This window comes from Microcebus murinus, chromosome 16 (genome assembly GCF_040939455.1).
Source record: "Microcebus murinus isolate Inina chromosome 16, M.murinus_Inina_mat1.0, whole genome shotgun sequence".
In the NCBI taxonomy this organism is placed as follows: Eukaryota; Metazoa; Chordata; class Mammalia; order Primates; family Cheirogaleidae; genus Microcebus; species Microcebus murinus.
The window spans coordinates 11,029,454-11,050,719 of record NC_134119.1 but is presented as its reverse complement, the minus strand read 5'-3'; the positions used below and the strand labels follow the sequence as shown (position 1 = coordinate 11,050,719).

General features: G+C 41.1%; 1 protein-coding gene across 9 annotated transcripts in view; it reads right to left on the bottom strand.

The window, feature by feature from the left end:
• UBE2V1 (ubiquitin conjugating enzyme E2 V1) overlaps window positions 1-21,266 on the bottom strand; it is a 38,164-nt gene that overhangs the window by 9,321 nt on the left and 7,577 nt on the right. For 3 of the 9 annotated variants that reach the window (XM_076010877.1, XM_012766158.3, XM_076010872.1), the window contains exon 2: window positions 5,884-6,032. The exons of 1 other annotated variant lie outside the window; for it this stretch is intronic. In XM_076010877.1, coding sequence (XP_075866992.1) covers window positions 5,884-6,032 — 149 coding nt within the window. Of the gene's footprint in view, window positions 1-5,883; window positions 6,033-9,605; window positions 9,773-10,056; window positions 10,192-16,587; window positions 16,684-21,266 lie in introns of those variants that run through there. 5 more of the 9 variants (XM_020281969.2, XM_076010873.1, XM_076010874.1 and 2 more) reach the window with 5 other exon arrangements.

The window sequence follows — 21,266 nt, the reverse complement described above, 5'->3', positions numbered from 1 at the left end:
TGCGGTGGCTCATGCATGTAATCCTAGCACTCTGGGAGGCTGAGGCGGAGGATCATTTAAGCTCAGGAGTTCAAGACCAGCCTGAGTAAGAGCGAGACCCAGTTTCTACCAAATAGAAAAAATTAGCTGGGCATGGTGGCGCATGCCTGTAGTCCCAGCGACTCGGGAGGCTGAGGCAGGAGGATCGCTTGAGCCCAGGAGTTTGAGGTTGCTGTGAGCTAGGCTGACGCCACAGCACTCACTCTAGCCTGGACAACAAAGCGAGACTCTGTCAAAAATAAATAAATAAATAAATAAAACTAGATCGTTTACTTGAAACTTACTAAAAGAGTAGATCTTAAATGTCTTCACAAGATAGACGACAGACACATACACATGTGCGGTAACCATGTGTGGAGGTGAATGTGTTGATTAATTTGATTGTGGTAATTATTACACAATGTGTACATATATCAAATCATCACGTTGTAGACCTTGATTTTTGTCAATTATACTAAAGAAACCAGGGGGAAAACAGAAATACCTGGTAAGATTTCTCTTTTCCTGACTGACACAGAGTTAAGGGGAACTAAGTTAATTTCTTATTCTACATAATCTCTATTGTTTAAATTATTTTTTTTTAAGACAGAGTCTCACTCTGTTGCCCCAGCTAGAGTACAGTGGAGTCATCATAGCTCACTGCAACCCCACACTCCTGTGCTCAAGCAATCCTCCTGCCTTAGCCTCCCAAGTAGCTGGGACCACAAGCAAGTGCCACCACACCCAGGTAATTTTTCTGTAGAGACAGGTCTTGTTCTTGCTCAGGCTGCTCTTGAACTCCTGAGCTCAAGCAATCCTCCTGCCTTAGCCTCTCAAAGTGCTAGGATTACAGGCGTCAGCCACCACACCACCTGGCCTGTTGCTGAAAAATTTTAAAAGAGTATATTCATTTATCAGTCATATAACTGAAAGCTTTTTAAAAAGAGGTTAATATGTACTGATACAGAAAGATGTCCACCATCTATTAAGTAAAAGAAATGAAGTTGCAGAACATTATGCATAGCAAGGTCCCATTTTTCTTATGAAAAATATGTATTTATGTTTACATACCCACAGCAAAAGCAGGTAGAAACATATTATACACAAACTTAACAGTTTTAATTCTGTGGGAAGCATAAGGAATTAGAGAAAGGATTACTTTCTTTTTACTTCATACATTCCTGTGACTATGTTTTGTCCTTTTTAAGCATGGGTACACTACTTTTGGGTATGTGTATAAACACACACGGGGGCTCAACCCACACATAAAAACACTACCTTAGAGAAACCCAGAGGCATAACACTGCTTCTAAACCAGGGCAATGTTTGCCCTCCCCTACTGGGGAGAGGGAGGATTAAACATTGTCTGGAGGCATTCATTGTCATGACTGGGGCAGGGCTGCTACTGGAATCTAGTGCGTAGAGGTCATGGATGTGGCTAAATACCCTATAATGCCCAGGACAGCTCCCTTACAACAAAGAAAAAATCCATCCTGACTGGGGTCAATCATGCTGAGAAACCCTGCTTTACAACCTGACTACTCAGCACTTCTGTGGTCAAGTAGAAATACTCCACGTAGGCCGGGTGTGGTGGCTCACGCCTATAATCTTAGCACTCTGGGAGGCCGAGGAGGGAGGATCACTTGAGGTCAGGAGTTTGAGACCAGCCTGAGCAAGAGTGAGAACCCATTTCTACTAAAAGTAGAAAAAAATTAGGTGGGTGTGGTGGCATGTGCCTGTAGTCCCAGCTACTCTTGGAGGCTGAGGTAGGAGATTCCTTGAGCCCAAGAGTTTGAGGTTGCTATAAGCTAGGCTGACACCATAGTACTCTAGCCCAGGCATCAGAGCAAGACTCTGTCTCAATCTTAGCACTCTGGAGGCAGAGGCAGGTGGATTGCTCAAGGTCAGGAGTTCGAAACCAGCCTGAGCAAGAGCGAGACCCTGTCTCTACTATAAATAGAAAGAAATTAATTGGCCAACTAATACATATAGAAAAAATTAGCCGGGCATGGTGGTGCATGCCTGTAGTCCCAGCTACTGGGGAGGCTGAGGCAGAAGGATGGCTTGAGCCCAGGAGTTTGAGGTTGCTGTGAGCTAGGCTGACGCCACGGCACTCACTCTAGCCTGGACAACAAAGCGAGACTCTGTCTCAAAAAAAAAAAAAAAGAGTTTTTGCTCTGAGCCTCAAAAAAAAAAGAAGAAAAAGAAAAAGAAAGAAATATTCCATGTATAACGCTATGGATAGTCAGAAATAACTGTGCAAGGAATACTTGGATAGGAAGCTTTTATGTTTGGAGGACTTCTTTTTCTATTTAAAAATGGGGCGGGGGGAGAGTATTTAAATAGCTAACACACATGATTAAAACACACTCAAAGAGTACACATGGGTGTATGGTAAAAACTAAGTTTCTTTTCTACCCTGGCCCCAGCCAGCCAACTCTCTTCTGAAGAAGGCAACCATTGTCACCAGCTTCTTTTATGATCTTCCAAAGGTACTGAAAGCACACAAAAGCACAAGTGTACATATGACCTCTTCCTCTCCCCCCATTTCCCCTACCCAAATGGCAGCATACTCTGCGTATTGCTTTGTAACTTACTTCTTAAGTATCATGGAGATCACTCCATTTCAGCACACATAAATTTGTCTCATTCTTTTCAACAGCTACTAAACAGTACATAATATGGTCTATTGAAAGATACTGAGGTTGTTTCCAATATTTTGCAAATACTGACAATGCTGCATGAAATAATTCTGTATACTGCCTTTGGGCAATACATTCAAGAAAAACTGGACAGTAAATTCCTAGCAGAACTGCTGGATCAGATGGTATATACTCCTAAAATTTTGATGTAAGATTTTCTTTTGAGTAAAACATAACAAAAATATAATAGGGAGATGAGTTACTCAAGTGCTCTATTTAGATGCTTTAATAATTATGTGGATATTCCAGTTGCACAGCATATACCTTATATGCTAATCATAAAATAGATTGGTCACAGGAAGCACCTAGAAGCTGATAGTTCCTTTTACGACTTTGTTTTTAACCTTGGAGAACCAGGGTAATCCAAACATAACAAGTGTTGTTGAGGATATGGTGAAACTGGAACCCTCATGCATTGCCAGTGGAATGTAAAATGGTATATACAGCCACTTTGAAAAACAGTTTGGCAATTCCTCAAAATGTTAAAACACAGAGGTACCACATGATCCAGCAATTCCACTCCTAGAATATATGTCCACACAAAAACCTCTACACAAATGTTCCTAGCAGTATTATTCATAGTAGCCAAAAGGTAGAAACAACCCAATGTCCATCAACTATGAATGTATAAACAAAATATGGTATATCCAGATAATGAATATTTTTCAGCCACAAAGTACTGACAGATACTATAACATGGATGAACCTTGAAAAAAGTATGCTAAGCAAAGGAAGCCAGTCACAAAAGACGACATATTGTATGATTCCACTTATATGCAATGCCCAGAAGAGGCAAATTCGCTGAGCTAGATAGAAAGATTAGTGATTGTCAAGGATGGGAAATGGGGGTGGGGGTGGTAGGCAGGATAGGAAAGGACTCTAATGGGTAAGGGGTTTCTTTTGGGGTGTGATAAAAATGTTCTGAAATTAGTGATGGTTGTACAATTCTGAATTTGACAAAAACCACTGAACTACACACTTTAAAAGCGTGAATTCTATCTCAATAAAGTTGTCATTAAAAAACAGAATATATGGAAAACACATGGCATACTGTAGCTACCCATTAAAACTTAGCCCCATTTATAAAGAGATAAACTGAAATTCAGGGTAGTCCAAGTTGTTTTAGGTGAAATAGAATATTTCCAACAGAACTTACTGATTCATTGTTTCATGTGTTTATTTTTTTGTTATGCTTTATTTTTTTTGAAAAAAAATCTTTATTCTTAGCCCTGCAAATTCAGACAGAATAATGTGTTTTCTTAAGTGCACAATTCAGAGGCATTTAGTGTATTCACAATGCTGTACATGGGTTCAATTCTTTTTTTTTTTTTTTTTGAGACAGAGTCTCACTCTGTTGCCCAGGCTAGAGTGAGTGCTGGGTCATTAGCCAAGCTTACAGCAACCTCAATCTCCTGGGCTCAAGCAATCCTACTGCCTCAGCCTCCCCAGTAGCTGGGACTACAGGCATGCACCACCATGCCCGGCTAATTTTTTCTATATATATTAGTTGGCCAATTAATTTCTTTCTATTTATAGTACGATGGGGTCTCACTCTTGCTCAGGCTGGTTTTGAACTCCTGACCTCGAGCAATCCGCCTGCCTCGGCCTCAATTCTTAATATGCCAGCTGCCGTAAATCAGTTGATTAAATCTACTGAATAACTATTCCATTCTAAGTCATTTTCAGATACTCTGGGGAATACAGAGGAGGGAAGAATAGTTCTCATCCTCTAGAAACCTAAACCATTCTTAGGAAGAAAAGAAATGCAGTGAAGAAGACATCAGCATATAATGGACTTTCAGAGACAGCAAAGAAATTTATTTTCATGGAGAAATAGAATTTCTAGATTGGGATTGGGTTTTCCCAAGTATTTAATAGATACAGAAAATTCTGGTTTTGTAGGAAAAAAAGGATAAAGAAATGAATAAAAACAGATTGAATGGATACATTTTTTAAAAATCCCAAAAAACTATATGGCCAAAAAATGACTGAAGAAGCAAAGCAAGTCATTCACCATGAGTGCTGATGAACATCTAAGATGAACATTGGAGTGTCTCAACACTTAACACGTCGCTCTTCCCTGTTCCACACAGGCCACACCCTACATGTCTTTCTTTCCCACAGCCCTAGTGCAGAGCCTTGCACGCAGCCGAAAGAATGAATGAATGCCGTCATCCTTAAGCATAAGCAGACACAGGACAGGTCCTGCTACATTCAGGCAGAATCTCCTACTGCTTATCTGGAGTGTGTCACATGATGGGAATCTATGTCTTGACTCTTATATTAAGTTACTACTTTACGCTCCAGATAATTCTATAATGGTAATGAATGAAACTCAAAATGTAAACAAGAGGGAGATAATGTGGCATAGAGGTTAAGAGCACAGGCTCTGGGGTCAGATTGAGCTGGTTTGGGAGTTATCAACTATGTGACTGGGCAAATGACTTCACTCCTCTGAGTCTGTTTCCTCATCTGTAAAATGGAATGCAATTAAACAATAGGAACACCTAAAGATAGGGAACTGTGAAAATTAAATGACATTTCTTGAGTTTTTACTCCATACCCTCAAAAAAGGTTAGCTGCCATTAGCAAGACTGGGAACTATCACAAATCATGAAGTTCTAGGTGAGGTCACTTCTCCCATCCCTATTGTCTTGGTCTTCACAAAGGCCTCTGGGCCTAACAGTGCCTGAAACAGAGCTGACAGGCTGGCAATAAACCTTTGCTGAATGGCCCAATTAATCAGGATACAGGTACTGGGCAAACCTGAGAGGCAGTGAATAAAAACCACAACTGTGAAGGCTTTCCGAAGTTCTTCGGGAGACTGGCTTCAGGAATGCTAGCTATACCTGGAGCTTGGTTATTTGATAAGCCTAGAGTTAGGTCTAAACTACACCTAAGGGTGCAATGACCTCAACCCTCACTGTCTACATTGTGTAAATTCACACTAGAGTCTAAATAGGTTTTTGCTTACCATTTAGAGGGATTAAACAGCATCAGAGGAGGTTCAAATATATAAACTGAAACTGGTCAAAAAAGAATAGCCACATTTCAGAAAATATACCATTCGTGAGCTTTTTTCCGTGATAAGGCTAATATTTTTTTAAAAGGAGGCACAGTGAATTTAAGACATTGATATTTATAGTCGTAGCTTGACGCTTACTCTTGGAGGCCCAATTATCATCCCTGTCCATCTTGTAAGTGTCATGTCTTCGTCATCTTCTAGACCCCAGCTAACTGTGCCATCTCCTACTCCTTTCTGGCCTTCTTCGAGTTCTTCCAACAGTCGGAAATTGCGAGGGACTTTTACTCCTAAAATAAATGGAAAGAAATTCAAGATACTAGCAACTCCAGGGGAACTTGTAAGCCTAGAGCTAGCTGCTCATTATCACTCTCTGGGAATAAAGATGCTAACATGCAAAAAAAATAAAAATCGTTGCAAATTGTCACAACTCAAACTTGCCACTTATAAAGCCATCGGCAATCGATCAATACAACCAGAGGGAATGGGGACACAGTTCTGTGACAGTGAAATGATCAGGGCTAGATAACCAACTCAAAGACTCCCACCCCCACCCCTTTGACAAGCCTCTTAAAGGGTTTAAATGTCTAAATGTTGATGACTTTGGATCAACTTGTGAGAAGAAAACTATCAAGTGCTAACAAAAGTATCTTGGAAAAGAAGAGGCTAAGGGTATGCTCATTTGTTGGACTGATTCTTAAACATTAGTAGGAATAGTCACCATGGATATGTCACATAAAAATGGTGTTCTCTTAATAACCTAAGGGTCAACTGAAGGTGTCAAGGATGCAATCTTTAATTATTTTTCAATTATTTAAGCTATAGTTTCTCTCTTGTAAAAAAGCTAGAAGAGGGTATCTGTTTCTCTGATGTGTTTCCAAAAAACCCAAAGCCTGGCAAGTAGCTCATGAAAGCAACACACAAAACATCTCAAACAGAGCCTAGGTAACTGGGCCAGACAGGGGATGGGGCTGTGGGAGGGAAGGGGGACTGACTTTCCTCCTGTGCTTGGGCACAGAGCATCTCTCCTAGGGTTGCTCTCCCAACCAGTCCTGCCTGCCTCTTCTTCCTCCTTGACTTCCCCTGGCATTTACATTATTTTCTCTGGAAGGATCCAGACAATTTTCAAGTTTTCTTTGCCTTGAATGCTGAGCCCCCAACTGACCAGACTCGGAGAGGCAAGTAGGACTTACCAAGGAACTGAAGAGAGGCCCACTGGAGGGACCTAAGACTGTGGAAGGTATTCCCAGTATGTGTCAGCATTTCCCAAAGCATAGGATACATGCCATTATTCAATAAGATATTTATTCTGATTGAATTAACTGAATTGAATAAACGTCAGGCACTTTTCGAGGCACTGAGGAAGAAGCAGTAAACAAAACAAAAATGCCTGCCTTTGTGGAGCTCACATTCTCGTGGGAGAGACATAATCGACAAAATAAATATGTAAATTATATGACAGATCATGGTGTTCTGAAGCAGGGAGTAATAGGGAAGGGGCTACTGTGATCAGGTGTCATGACTAGAGACCTAAAGGTAAGGAAGCTTGACTGATGGATAGCTGAGGGGAGTCTCTGAAGCAGAGGGACAGCAAGTGCAAAGGCCCTAAGTTAGGCCCTTGATTAGACTGAGAAAGAACAGCAAGATGCCAAGTTAGCTCAAAGCAAATTAAGATTAGAGAGTAGTAGGAGATTAAGGATGCCAACAGTTATTGAGTGACAGGCTCTGACTTGTTTTTTTAATTTTCTTTTGAGACAGTGTCTCACTCTGTTACCCAGGCTAGAGTGCAATGGCCTTATCATAGCTCACTGCAACCTCAAACTCCTGGGCTCAAGCAGTCCTCCTGCCTCAGCCACCTGAACAGCAGGGACTACAGGCACTCCATCACACCTGGCCAATTTTTCTATTTTTTTGTAGAGATGGGGTCTTACTCTTGCTCAGACTGGCTGACTTGTTTTTAACAGGATCCCTTTAACTGCTTCGTGAGGGACAGAGTGAAGGAAGCAAGGGCAGAGTGGCTAAGAGGCTACTGCAAAAATCCTGGCAAAAGAGAATGCTGGCTTGGACCAGGACGAGAGCAGTGAAGGTGGTCAGAGGTGGCACAATTGTAGGTATTTGAAGGTATGAGCTGCCAAGATTTGCTGTCAGGTTGACTGGGAGATGTGAGAGAAAGGAGTCAACTACAACTCCCAGGGTTTTGGTCTGAGTAACTGGAAGGATAGAGTTGTTAGTGGCTTTAAGAAGGTATGTGGTTAACACTTCATTTTACCATTACATATTTATTTTTAAGAATGACCTACTTAGGTAGAGCAAGTAATATCATACTAACTTCCCATTTGCAATGATGGCAAAAGTTTCCTTTTAAAATATTGTAAGCTAAAGAATCAGCTGATTGAAGAAAAATATTAAATAGTAGTATATGTGGGACCTGAAACAGCAAAAACTTGAAAACACATGTGAACTGCTCTTTTGGAAAACACTGGCATTTTTCATCCACCAAACAGCCAACTGTTATTATTCAGCTATAGTGGATTATCTCCTCTAGAGAACAAAATGGAAAGATGTTTCTGATATTATAGGCATGATACTTTTGTTCAGAAAGAACACTGTTATTAAGTATGAAATGTCTGATTTCCTTAAGTACTAAGTTTGACAGTTGATATCTCTGACACTTCTTATTTTTATTGTGATAGTACATCCTCATACTTTCAAATGCATAGTTTGGTTTGTGATTATCTTTCAATTTTGGGGGGGGCAAATTTTGTGAAACCGAGGTAAGTCAAAACTTTGTGTTATTTTTGAACAGGAGTTCCATCATGGAACCAATGCTGTGCAGACAGCTCCAAACAGCGACAAAGTGTTTGGGGAGGATGTGGCTAATGAATGCACAGAACATCCATGGTTTGAGAAGTTCCAGTGATTTTAATCTCGAAAATGAGCCATGTGGGCAACCAGAGACCAACACAGATAATGATAAGCTGAAAGCTGTAGTGGAATCGAATCTATCTCAACCTAGTGAATTACCAGCAAGGTTTGACATTACTATTCTAACAATATTGGACTATTTGAGACAAATTGGCAAGGTAAAGAAGCTGGATAGATGGGTTCCACATGAATTAAAGAGTCAGAAGAAAGATCCTCTCAAAGCTTGTCTTTCTTTGCTGTCATGACATAAAGCCAAACCATTTCTACACACTTGCAGGGGTCCTCAAATTTTTTAAACAGGGGGCCAGTTCACTGTTCCTCAGACCGTTGGAGGGCCACTGGAGAGTGCGGCGCACATTCCACACATGCGCACTGTGGGCCCGGGATGAGTCGGCTGCTAAGCAAGACAGGCAGCCAGCAGCAAAAACACCCAGTGGGCAGGATGAATGTCCTCTGCGGGCTGCATGTGGCTCAGGGCTGTAGTTTGAGGATCCCTGATACAGTATTGTCATGTGTAATGAAAAATGGATCGTGGGGCTGTAGTTTGAGGATCCCTGATACAGTATTATCCCGTGTGATGAAAAATGGATCGTTTTCAACAATTTCAAGTGTTTGGCACAAGGGTTGGATAAAGATGAAGTGCCAAGACACAGTCCAAAACTGAATACTCATTAAAAATAGCTAATGGTGTCTGGTGGTCCAGTGCTGGTATTATCCACTGCAGCTTCATGAAATCTGGTTAATCCTTTACAGTGGTGTCTACTGCAACCAATTAGATGAAATGAGGAGGATGCTTGTGATTAAGCAGTTCAGACTGATCAACAGAGACAGGCCAATCCTCTTGTAAGACAACGCTCCACAACATGTTGCATAAACGATGCTGCTCAAACTACAGAGGCTGAACTTGGAAACTCTATCATCCACCATATTCAGCAGACCTTGCACAAATTGACTACCACTTCTTCCAGGCTTTGGACCACTTCTTGCAAGGGAAAGTGTTCAATTCTCAACAAGCTGTGGAAAACGCCTTTCGCGATTTCATCGCCACTTGCTTTCCAGGCTTCTTTGCTGCTGGCACAAACAAGCTATCGGTAAGATGGCAAAACTGTGTTGACAGTTTAGGAACATATTTTGATTAATTGTACTGCTTTTTGTTTGAGATATAAACTACATTTTTGACTCAAAATCAGACACCTCATATTGAATAACCTAATATAAACCTCTAATAATCCAAACTAATTTGGCTAGGGAAAAAAGTCACTGTGTATTACTATTGGTTAACTTATAAGCCTACATTAATAAAAACGAGTATCAAAAGAGCACAGAATCACATTGATAGAAAGGCTGATGAATATCCGAGGTACTTGGATTCAGGTTCCAAATACTAACCTAAAATAAATTGAGGCAGGGTGTGGTGGCTCACGCCTGTAATCCTAGCACTCTGGGAGGCTGAGGCGGGCAGGATCGCTCAAGGTCAGTAGTTCAAAACCAGCCCGAGCAAGAGGGAGACCCCATCTCTATCTACTAAAATAGAAAGAAATTAATTGGCCAACTAAAAACATATAGAAAAAATTAGCCGGGCATGGTGGCGCATGCCTGTAGTCCTAGCTACTCGGGAGGCTGAGGCAGGAGGATCGCTTGGGCCCAGGAGTTTGAGGTTGCTGTGAGCTAAGCTGACGCCACAGCACTCACTCTAGCCTGGGCAACAAAGTGAGACTCTGTCTCAAAACTAAAATAAAATAAATTGAACTAACTTCCGTATTTCTTTGGTTCAATTGTTTATGTGGGCTTTGCATGTTTTGTTTTTTTTGTTTTGTTTGAGACAGAGTCTCACTTTGTTGCCCAGGCTAGAGTGAGTGCCATGGCATCAGCCTAGCTCACAGCAACCTCAAACTCCTGGGCTCAAGCGATCCTGCTGCCTCAGCCTCCCAAGTAGCTGGAACTACAGGCATGCGCCACCATGCCCGGCTAATTTTTTCTATATGTATTAGTTGGCTAATTAATTTCTTTCTATTTATAGTAGAGACGGGGTCTCACTCTTGCTCAGGCTGGTTTCGAACTCCTGACCTCGAGCAATCTGCCCGCTTCGGCCTCCCAGAGTGCTAGGATTACAGGCGTGAGCCGCTGCACCCAGCCTCATGCTTTGTTTTTAAGAAACTGAGTATCTAATCCAATAGAAATGTTTGTTGGAAATATAGGATTAATTACTCATAAAATATTTTACCCTACTTTTCCTTCTTTTTTTTGAGACATAGTCTTGCTTTGTTGCCCAGGCTAGGGTGAGTGCCGTGGTGTCAACCTAGCTCACAGCAACTCAAACTCCTGGCTGGGTTCAAGCGATCCTTTTGCCTCAGCCTCCCAAGTAGCTGGGACTACAAGGTGCAAACCACCACACTGGGCTAATTTTTTCCCCTATTTTTAGTAGAGATGGGTCTTGCTCTTGCTCAGGCTGGTCTCAAACTCCTGAGCTCAAGTGATCCTCCCACCTCGGCCTTGCAGAGTGCTAGGATTACAGGCGTGAGCCACCGTGCCTGGCCCCTACTTCTTTAGTAAAAATTAAACATCAGAAAAATATAGGCTGGGCGTGGTGGCTCACACCTGTAATCCTAGCACTCTGCGAGGCCGATGTAGCAGGATCACTTGAGCTCAGGAGTTCACGACCAGCATGAGCAAGGCTTTGTTTCTATTAAAAATAGAAAAATTAACCAGGAGTGGTGGACACACCTATAGTTCCAGCTACTCTTAGCTACTCGGGAGGCTAAAGCAGGAGGATCACTTGAGCCCAGAAGTTTCAGGTTGCAGTGAGCTATGATGATGCCACTGCACTCTAGCCTGGGCAACAGAGGGAGACCCTGACTCAAAAAACAAAAACAAAAACTTGAATTTACTACCTATTTTGAAACTAACAGCAATGAGCTTATATTAGAACATTGGATCTGATTGTTAAATGAAAAAGTAATATTTCAACCACAAGGAAGTTTTTTGCTTAAGTTTACAAGAGGAACAGTCCTGCTAGAAATAGTCTAGCCTGACATTTAAATACCTAACAAGAAAGTAACACATTTTTTTCTTATCTTGCTAAAAGAACAATGTAAAATAAAGGTCACATGTGCAATTTCCATTCAGTAATGAAGGGCTTAGCTATGGAAGTTGTTACATTTTGCCACTGTTCATTTGACAGTCTGAACAAGTTTTAGTAACATTAAAAACAAAGACCATTTAAAATTAGTCATTCAGGAAACGCCATTAAGTGAGATTCCCACTCATAGAATTCTTGACCCTTATTGAGATGAGGTGCCATATAACTGAAGCTCTGAAGAAGGTGAAGGAGCACCGCTTATGGACATCTAGAGGAAGAGTCTTCTAAATAGAGGAAATGGGAAATGCAAAGGCCCTGAGGTAGGACCTTGCCTAGAGGGTGGTTGAAGTAATTCCTAAATTGTTTTGTTATACAGGTAACATGGGATCATGGTAAAAGAGATTAGAAATATAGAAAGGGGAAAAATTACCCACAATTCTTATACCCAGAGATAACATCTGTTAACATCTTGGTATACATCCTTACCTACTGTAGTAAGCTTCTTAAGATGTCTCACTTAGCATCTGCATGAGTTTGCTAGGGCTGCCACCCACAGACTGGGTGGCCTAAACAATAGAAATTTATTTCTCACAGCTCAGGGACTAGAAGTCCAAGATCAAGGTGTCAGCAGGTTTAGTTTCTTGAGGCATCTCCCCGTGGCTTGCAGATGGCACCTTCTCATTGGGTCCTCAGAGTTTTTTTTCTGTATATACGCATCTCTGGTGTCTTTTTATGTGTCCAGATTTCCCTCCCATCTTTTTTTTTTTTTTTAAGACAGGGGTTCACTCTGTTGTCCAGGCTAGAGTACAGTGGCATTGACCATAGCTCACTGCAACCTCAAACTCCTGGACTCAAGCAATTCTCCTGCCTTAGCCTCCAGAGCAGCTGGGACTATAGGTGTATGCCACCACACCCAGCTAATTTTTCTATTTGTGTGGTTGTTGGGGGTGTGTCTCACTATGTTGCCCAGGCTGGTCTCACTTGGTCTCAAGTGATCCTCCCATCTCAGTCTCCCAAAGTGCTGAGAGATTACATTCATGAACTACCCTGCCTGGCACAGACTTCCCTTCTTTAAGGAAACCCATCAGATTGGATTAGGACCCACCCTAACAGCTTCATTTTAACTTGACAACCCCTGTAAAGGCCCTGCCTATACACTGCTTTACATAGTTGGCAGGGAATAAAAAATAATAAAGGCCCTATCAGTCACATTCTGAGATACTGGGAGTTAGGGCTTCAATATATGAATTGGAGGGGGGAAACATAATGTAGCCCATAACACCATCCATTAAACCAGAAACAGTTTTAAAAAATGAAAAACTTTGGATTGGCCAATATCTACTAGGCAGTTTAGAATCATTCCAAGTAGGAGTTGGAATATATATAAACATCATAATAACTATACCATATACTAAATCATTACAATAAGTATTTATTCCATTTGCACAGCAGTTTTCAGACGTTTTGGGTCTCAAAACCCTTTTATATTCTTAAAAATGACTGAAGACCTCAAAGAACCTTTGTTTATGTGAGTTATAGCTATTAATTTGCCAAATTAGAAATTTAAACTGAGAAACTTTTAAAAATATTTATCATTTTAGGCCGGGCGCTGTGGCTCACGCCTGTAATCCTAGCACTCTGGGAGGCCGAGGCGGGCGGACTGCTCAAGGTCAGGAGTTCAAAACCAGCCTGAGTGAGACCCCGTCTCTACCATAAAAATAGAAAGAAATTAATTGGCCAAATAATATATATATATATATATATATATAAAATCAGCCGGGCATGGTGGCTTGTGCCTGTAGTCCCAGCTACTCGGGAGGCTGAGGCAGGAGGATTGCTTGAGCCCAGGAGTTTGAGGTTGCTGTGAGCTAGGCTGACGCCACGGCACTCACTCTAGCCTAGGCAAGAAAGCGAGACTCTGTCTCAAAAAAAAAAAAAAAAAAAATTTATCATTTAAAAATAACCACAACAAACCATTATGTGTTAAGACAAATGATACATAATATAGCTTAAGAAACAACTATATTTTCTACAGTACAAAATAAAAATTAGTGAGAAGATGGCAAGAGTTTGCAAATTTCTTTAATGACTGGCTTAAAACAACAGGGAGCATGAATAACTGAGGTGAGCTGGAGAACATACGTCCAATCTAAAGGGACAGTCACTCCTTTCCTCTGGTCAAATCTGTGGGCCAGATTCTGCTCATGGACCACCGCTCTGCAACATCTAAGGTCACCTAATTGGTCCCCAAGTCCCTTTGAGCTCTAACATCCTAGGTTTAGCTCAGAGAGTATTTTAAACCCTTTGTCAGAAGGAAAAGTAAAGATTGGTAAATGGTATACTAATCTGGCATAGGACAGTTAAAGACTGCTAACCTTTATTTAGCTAAATCTTGAAGAAGTCTATAATCTAGAAAGTTCCTAAAGTAGACTGTTAACTTTTAATTCATTTTTTTCTGACCTGCAAATTTTAATTTTCACTCAAAAATTGATTAAAAAGAAAGTTTGGAGAATAGTAACAGCTAGTAGAAATTAAGAATTACAAAATTTTATAAATTATAGAGTGGTTCATTTAATCTTTCCTGATATTTATTTATTATTATTATTTTTGAGACAGAGTCTCACTTTGTTGCCCAGGCCAGAGTGAGTGCTGTGGTGTCAGCCTAGCTCACAGCAACTTCAAACTCCTGGGCTCAGGTCATCCTTCTGCCTCAGCCTCCCGAGTAGCTGGGACTACAGGCATGTGCCACCATGCCCGGCTAATTTTTTCTATATATATATTAGTTGGCCAATTAATTTCTTTCTATTTATAGTAGAGACGGGGTCTCGCTCTTGCTCAGGCTGGTTTCAAACTCCTGACCTCGAGCAATCCGCTCACCTCGGCCTCCCAGAGTGCTAGGATTACAGGTGTGAGCCACCGTGCCCGGCCTCTTTCCTGATATTTAAATGTAAGTGGCTAACTGCCACCTGGTTAGCTGGTCTACTGAACTCTACTGTGCTAAGAACATAATGTTCTTGATAAGGGACCATTCTGGGGCTCACTATGTTCAGTGTGTGTAAAACTGGATTCACTGCACATTTATAAGCAAAAAAAAGTCTACACATTTCAGGGCTACAATGAAAAAAAGTTTGCTAGGCTTTTTGCCTGCTTGTCAGAATTTCCCTATACATGAATATCAGAAACATTTATACACACACACACCTTCTTTCAGTGTGAGATTTACCTAATACTTATCCAGCACTTTGCTAGACAATATAGGGGCTAGGAATAAAATAAAAAGGCTTTCCCATCAGAGTCTAAAAGTCTCAGTGTGGAAACGAGATATCCATACAAAGATCAATGAAACAAAACATTATCAAAATGTATCAGGGGAATAGAACCTACCAGAGCAGTGTTTAACCCCTGAGAGGTCATAAACCCCATTGAAATTTGATGAAAGCTCAAGAGGTTGTGACCATGTTATTAAGATGCCTGCACTTTACCTTAAGAGTGATCAGAGGGGGCCGGGCGCTGTGGCTCACGCCTGTAATCCTAGCACTCTGGGAGGCTGAGGCGGGTGGATTGCTCGAGGTCAGGAGTTCGAAATCAGCCTGAGCAAGAGCGAGACCCCGTCTCTACTATAAATAGAAAGAAATTAATTGGCCAACTAATACATATAGAAAATATTAGCCAGGCATGGTGGCGCAGGTCTGTAGTCCCAGCTACTCGGGAGGCTGAGGCAGCAGGATCGCTTGAGCCCAGGAGTTTGAGGTTGCTGTGAGCTAGGCTGACGCCATGGCACTCACTCTAGCCTGGGCAACAAAGCGAGACTCTGTCTCAAGAAAAAAAAAAAAAAAAAAAAAAAAGAGTGATCAGAGGAGAGCTGCAAAAGGCTCTTGAGTCAGACAAGAGACAAGTCTCCTGGGTAATGTTCAGGATGGACTGGAAGGGTTAGAGGTCAGCTTAGGGAGGTGTTACCACTAATCTCAGGATATAAAGCTAGAAGCATTTGCTTAGGGCAAATACTATGACAGAACATTTGTTACCAACCTTCTTACAGGCCTGGATAACAAAAGCAGAAGGAACGGTGAGATGTGGTAATTAATACCGTGGCAACTATTCATTTGCACGACTACAGTAGTAGTTCCTGGTTTTACAATGTGACAAAAAAACTGGCCTGTACATAGCAGGCTTCAGATAACCACTTGTTGAAAAACTTAAAATTTGAGCAAAAAAAGATAAAAAGGTCTGCAAGCTTCACTTCATATATTAAAAAACAGAAACTCGGCCGGGCGCTGTGGCTCACGCCTGTAATCCTAGCACTCTGGGAGGCTGAGGCGGGTGGATTGCTCGAGGTTAGGAGTTCAAAACCAGCCTGAGTGAGACCCTGTCTCTACTAAAAATAGAAAGAAATTAATTGACCAACTAAAATATATACATACAAAAAATTAGCCGGGCATGGTGGCGCATGCCTGTAGTCCCAGCTGCTCGGGAGGCTGAGGCAGCAGGATTGCTTTAGCCCAGGAGTTTGAGGTTGCTGTGAGCTAGGCTGATGCCACAGCACTCACTCTAGACTGGGCAACAAAGTGAGACTCTGTCTCAAAACAAAACAAAACAAAACAAAACAAAACAAAACAAAAATCCCAGAAACTCCACAAAGTCAACTCATTCTTCCCTGTATGTGTATACTCACATCAATGGTCTTTGGATGCCACAGACACAGAATCACAATGTAAGGAGACCTGGTCTACCACTATTTTTTAAAGGCAGGTCAGAGTAATGGCTATGTTATCTTCCCACAATCAGAATCAGAATATACTTTAAATTCTATAATCTTTCAGCAGAAGATTAAGAGCACAGACCTGGGATCAAATTCTGGCTCCACAACTTTCCAGCAATCTAGCTGTATGCCTGAGCAAGTTACCTCGCGCCCCAGTGAAGCAGGGACCACAATACACCTGCAAGGGGGGATAAATGAGGTAAGACAGGAAAGCACTTTGTATAATACCTGGCACATAGTAAGCTTGCTACTGAACCCCTGCATCAGCGCACTGCATTATCCATCATAAAATAAAATAAAAAAAAAAAAACCCTCGCTTGACCCACTATCTCCTTTCAGCTACCATATCATTTCTTTGTTCCTTATTAGCAAAAAAACCTCAAAAGGGCTGTCTAGACTCCTTGTCTGTGAGTCTTCATCTCACCTGCACCTATTCCAACTGGGCTTTTTTACCTAGTCACTCACGTCAGGGGTACCCATCTAAATCCCAAGGCCAAATCCCATCAATTCCCAGCCCCGAGTTACTGGAGCTCTGGCAGCACTGATTCCTCCCTCCATCTCATGCTCAGGGCACAGGAGCGCTTCCATTTGCTCCTACCTTCTAAGTGATTTTACCCAGAGCAAGGCTCCAAGTAAGCTGATGACTCTCCAATTTATATTTCCAATTAACTGCCTCCTAGACATCTCCATGTGGATGCCTGTTAGGCCTCTCACACTTAAAATTCTTCCAAAACGGAACTCCCTTGCACTCCTAAAAACAAAGACTAGCCATTCCTCAAGCTCAGGATATGGAATAAACATTGCTCTGGCCAAAAATCTTGGAGACATGACAAGAAATCTTTCCCTTCTACCCCACATCCAACCCATTTCCAAATCTATCCCAAATCTAGTCCTTTTTAGCATCTCCACCATGACTGCTGGCATCCATGCCACCTCAGCTTCCTAACTGACTTCTTCATCCACCTGGCTCTACCTACAGTCTATTCGCCACAATGATCCTTCTGAAGGTACACTAGGCATCATCGCTCCCTACAATTGAAGCCCACCCCGGCCTCCTGCTGCAACTGGAACACACCCTACCGCCTAACCAGAGCCCTGCATGCTTTTCCAACATCATTTCCTGCCACTCTTCTCCTTGCCACCTCACCCTCTTTCAGTCACAACAGTCCTTCTTGAAGTTTCTGAAGAGGTATCCTTACTTCCTGCCTCTAGCATTTGCTAGTCCCTCAGCTTAGAGAGACCATATCCCAGTTCTGTGAATGGCTGACTGGTTCTCTTGTTTTTCCACCTAAGGTCTAACTTCCCATTCCCTTATCTTGCTTTATTTTTCTTCATAGCACTTGTTGCCACTTGACATTTTAAATATATTCATTTCAGCTTCATTGGGTGTTTACTGTCTGTCTCTCTCATCTGAATGTAAGTTCTATGAGAGTAAAACTTTGTTTTATTCACTGTTGAATCTCCAATGCCTCAGAGTGCTTTGCCCTCTAGAGTAAGCCCTCAAATGCTTGTTGAAAGAATGAATGGACGACTGGCTGTTAGCTAGAATAGTATTTCAGAATGCTTACTCCTCAATGTCACAGAATTCTAACTCTGGTTTATTTCTGAAAATACAAGAGGAAAACATTCATAGCACCATTAAAAAGACTCTAGTATTATAAGGATTATCAAAGAGGAGGCTTAGTATGAATTTTAAAGCCCAGGAAAAGTTATATTAAATCTTGAATATAATGATCTTAAAAACTATAAATCTTTTTCAGAAGCTGGTCTGCAGAGGCCCTCTCAGAGCCCTCTGCCAAGTACACCTTCACCTCCAAGGCCTGTGCTGTATTTTCTCTTTTTCTTTACTTTTTTTTTTTCCTTCTTTATTGTCTGACTCATTCTCTGAGCTTCTCAAGTTAGAGGTGTGACTCATTCAATCCTGCTTCCCCAGAATTTGGTATTCTGTCTGGCATACAATGGTACTCAAATGTTTCCTGGTTGAAGAAACGGCAATATCTCTTCCTTTCCTATTGTAAACTCTAATATGGCCCATTGGGACCAAAATATTGGACACTGATACCATATAATTGAGATACCCAAGGTTTTTTTATTTTGAGATAAGTATATTTGTATAACTAGTTTTATTTTATTTTTTAATTTTTTCTTTCCCTCATCTTAGCTATTCTCATTTATTTTTTAATGATTGAGAATTTTAGGTAAACGTACATTTTTTTTAAATGATGGAAACCTGGTTTTTCACTCAAACCACTCAAATGGAAGAATTCTTCACTATAAAATGAACTTTCTTATAATATGGATGAAAGCCTGTTATTAATATTCCAAACCATTTAGAAGCTGCACACAAAGTTAACACATCAACATTTTCTACAAAGCAAAATAGCATTTAATTCCAATGGTCTAACCACACTTAGAAGTTCTAGACTTTCCAGGGCTATTCCAGAGACATAAATCTAAATATTAGTGGAACTCAGAGATCCTGCAGACTCATGGATGTATTAGTCACAAGCAAGGGCCTTATCCTATCTCAAATGGAGAGCATACGTTCAAAATCATGATACATTAATGATTTAGTGACTATATTAAAAAATTAAATTCACATATGCCAAAGAACAGAAACATAATAAGTTAGAAAAGCCACGAATACTCTAACATATGTTTTATTCCTATGGCACTTTAATCAATTGAATCAACAAATTTTAAGATTTCCAATATTTCTTTGAGAAGCTGACTACCTGAAAGGAGCTGGAGAAACAGTATCTAGTTGACAATATAGAGGATATAAAAATAGACGCTTGTAATCTTCCTAAACCAAGAGAACTACAGGCTCTACAATAGCCAGACAGTGTACTAGGAAAAACTAAAGTTAATGATAAGTATAACTGAATAAACTGTAACTATTAAAAAGTTAACTATGAAAATCTTAAGACAACTTCACGAAGGTGCTAAAATATCACAGTAACCCAAGATTTTTTAAAAGAAAATATTTGTTCCTATTCAGAATTATTCTTTCCAGAAGGATTTTTCCTGGATCTGTGTCAGTATCAAAAGCCAGCCAGTTATTCTCTTGGCTAAATATAAACTGAAAGTCAGCAGCTGCAGGATATTACAAAGAAAATATGACAACCAGGTTGAAAAAGCATGAATATTTGATAGAGTTTTATACAACATCACAGTAGAACATTTAATGCAATAATTTGAAACACAGCAACATGTTAAGATATTTGTGGTACCAAAAGGATTTTTGAAGTCCTTTCAAACATCTTTTGGGAAAATCATGGCCACAAAATAGCAGCTTTCAAAGTAAGTCAATCTTGGAAAACCCAGCCCTAGGTCTTGATTTTAAATGGTAGAGCCTCACAGGTTTCACCTGAAAAGAAAGCTGCTAGTTAAAACTGGTTTGGTTGCCTATTCGGGAAAGACAGTGGACTAAGCTAGGAATCTTTTAATTTTTTCCCCCACCCCCTGAGCTAGGAATCTGATGCTGCTTCAACTTCAGAAAATGAGGAGGCCTGGAAGGTGATGCACTGGATTCAATGTACCCAAAAGATGGACATAAAATTAAAGGCTGGTAACTTTTATTCCTGAGCAATCAGCAAGTGTAGTCTGGCTGCCTAGTTAGCTTGCCCAGATATGCAGACTTTTTCTCTCCTTCTCTAGAGCAATAGTTCAAATGTAGTCCCCAAATCTATAGTCTGGACCTCACCTGGGAACCAAATAGAAATGTAAATTCTCAGAACTCCAGGCCGGGCGTGGTGGCTCACGCCTGTAATCCTAGCACTCTGGGAGGCCGAGGCGGGCGGATTGCTCGAGGTCAGGAGTTCAAAACCAGCCTGAGCAAGACCCCGTCTCTACCAAAATATAGAAAGAAATTAATTGACTAACTAAAAATATATATACAAAAAAAAAAAATTAGCCGGGCATGGTGGCGCATGCCTGTAGTCCCAGCTACTAGGGAGGCTGAGGCAGTAGGATCGCTGAGCCCAGGAGATTGAGGTTGCTGTGAGCCAGGCTGACGCCATGGCACTCACTCTAGCCTGGCAAGAAAGTGAGACTCTGTCTCAAAAAAAAAAAAAAAAATCAAAAAAAAAAAAAAAAAAAAAAAATTCTCAGAACTCCTGAATCTAAAACTCCAAGGGTGAGCCCAGCAATCTCACAAGCCCTTCAGGTGATTCTGATGTTCACTAGTTTGTGACCCATTGCTCTAGAACAAACAGTAGCAACCTGTCATTCTTTACAGTCCAGACAATGTGACAACAGCTGGTGACAAAATGCAAGACCCTGTGTTCCTGCCGTGACGGTCAGTGACCAAAGCCAGAGATCAGATTTTTCTCTGACAGAGGTGGAGTTGAAGAGTAAGATGTGGGAAGTGAGTCAGGACACCTGGAGAAGGGGGGGACACAGTTGATTCTATGATAAAGTGCTTCTATAAATGCCAACTAATCAGGATGAGAGCTTTCCTTTTTGAAAGGCAGAACCACCACTTTTGCTCTATCAGATAAGTTTTTTCTCCATATATGTCAAATTTACATATTTGGTTACATCAAAAGTGAGACCTTAGATTAATTGATTGCAACATTCAATAATTTTTTTTAATTTATTTTTTTAGAGACGGGTCTCGCTATGTTGCTCAGGCTGGTCTTGAACTCCTTGCCTCAAGTGATCTTCTCACCTCAGCCTCCTGAGTAGCTGGGAGCCGCACCACTGCACCCAGCTTTCACCAAATATTTATTGAGCACCCACTATTATGTCAGGGACTGG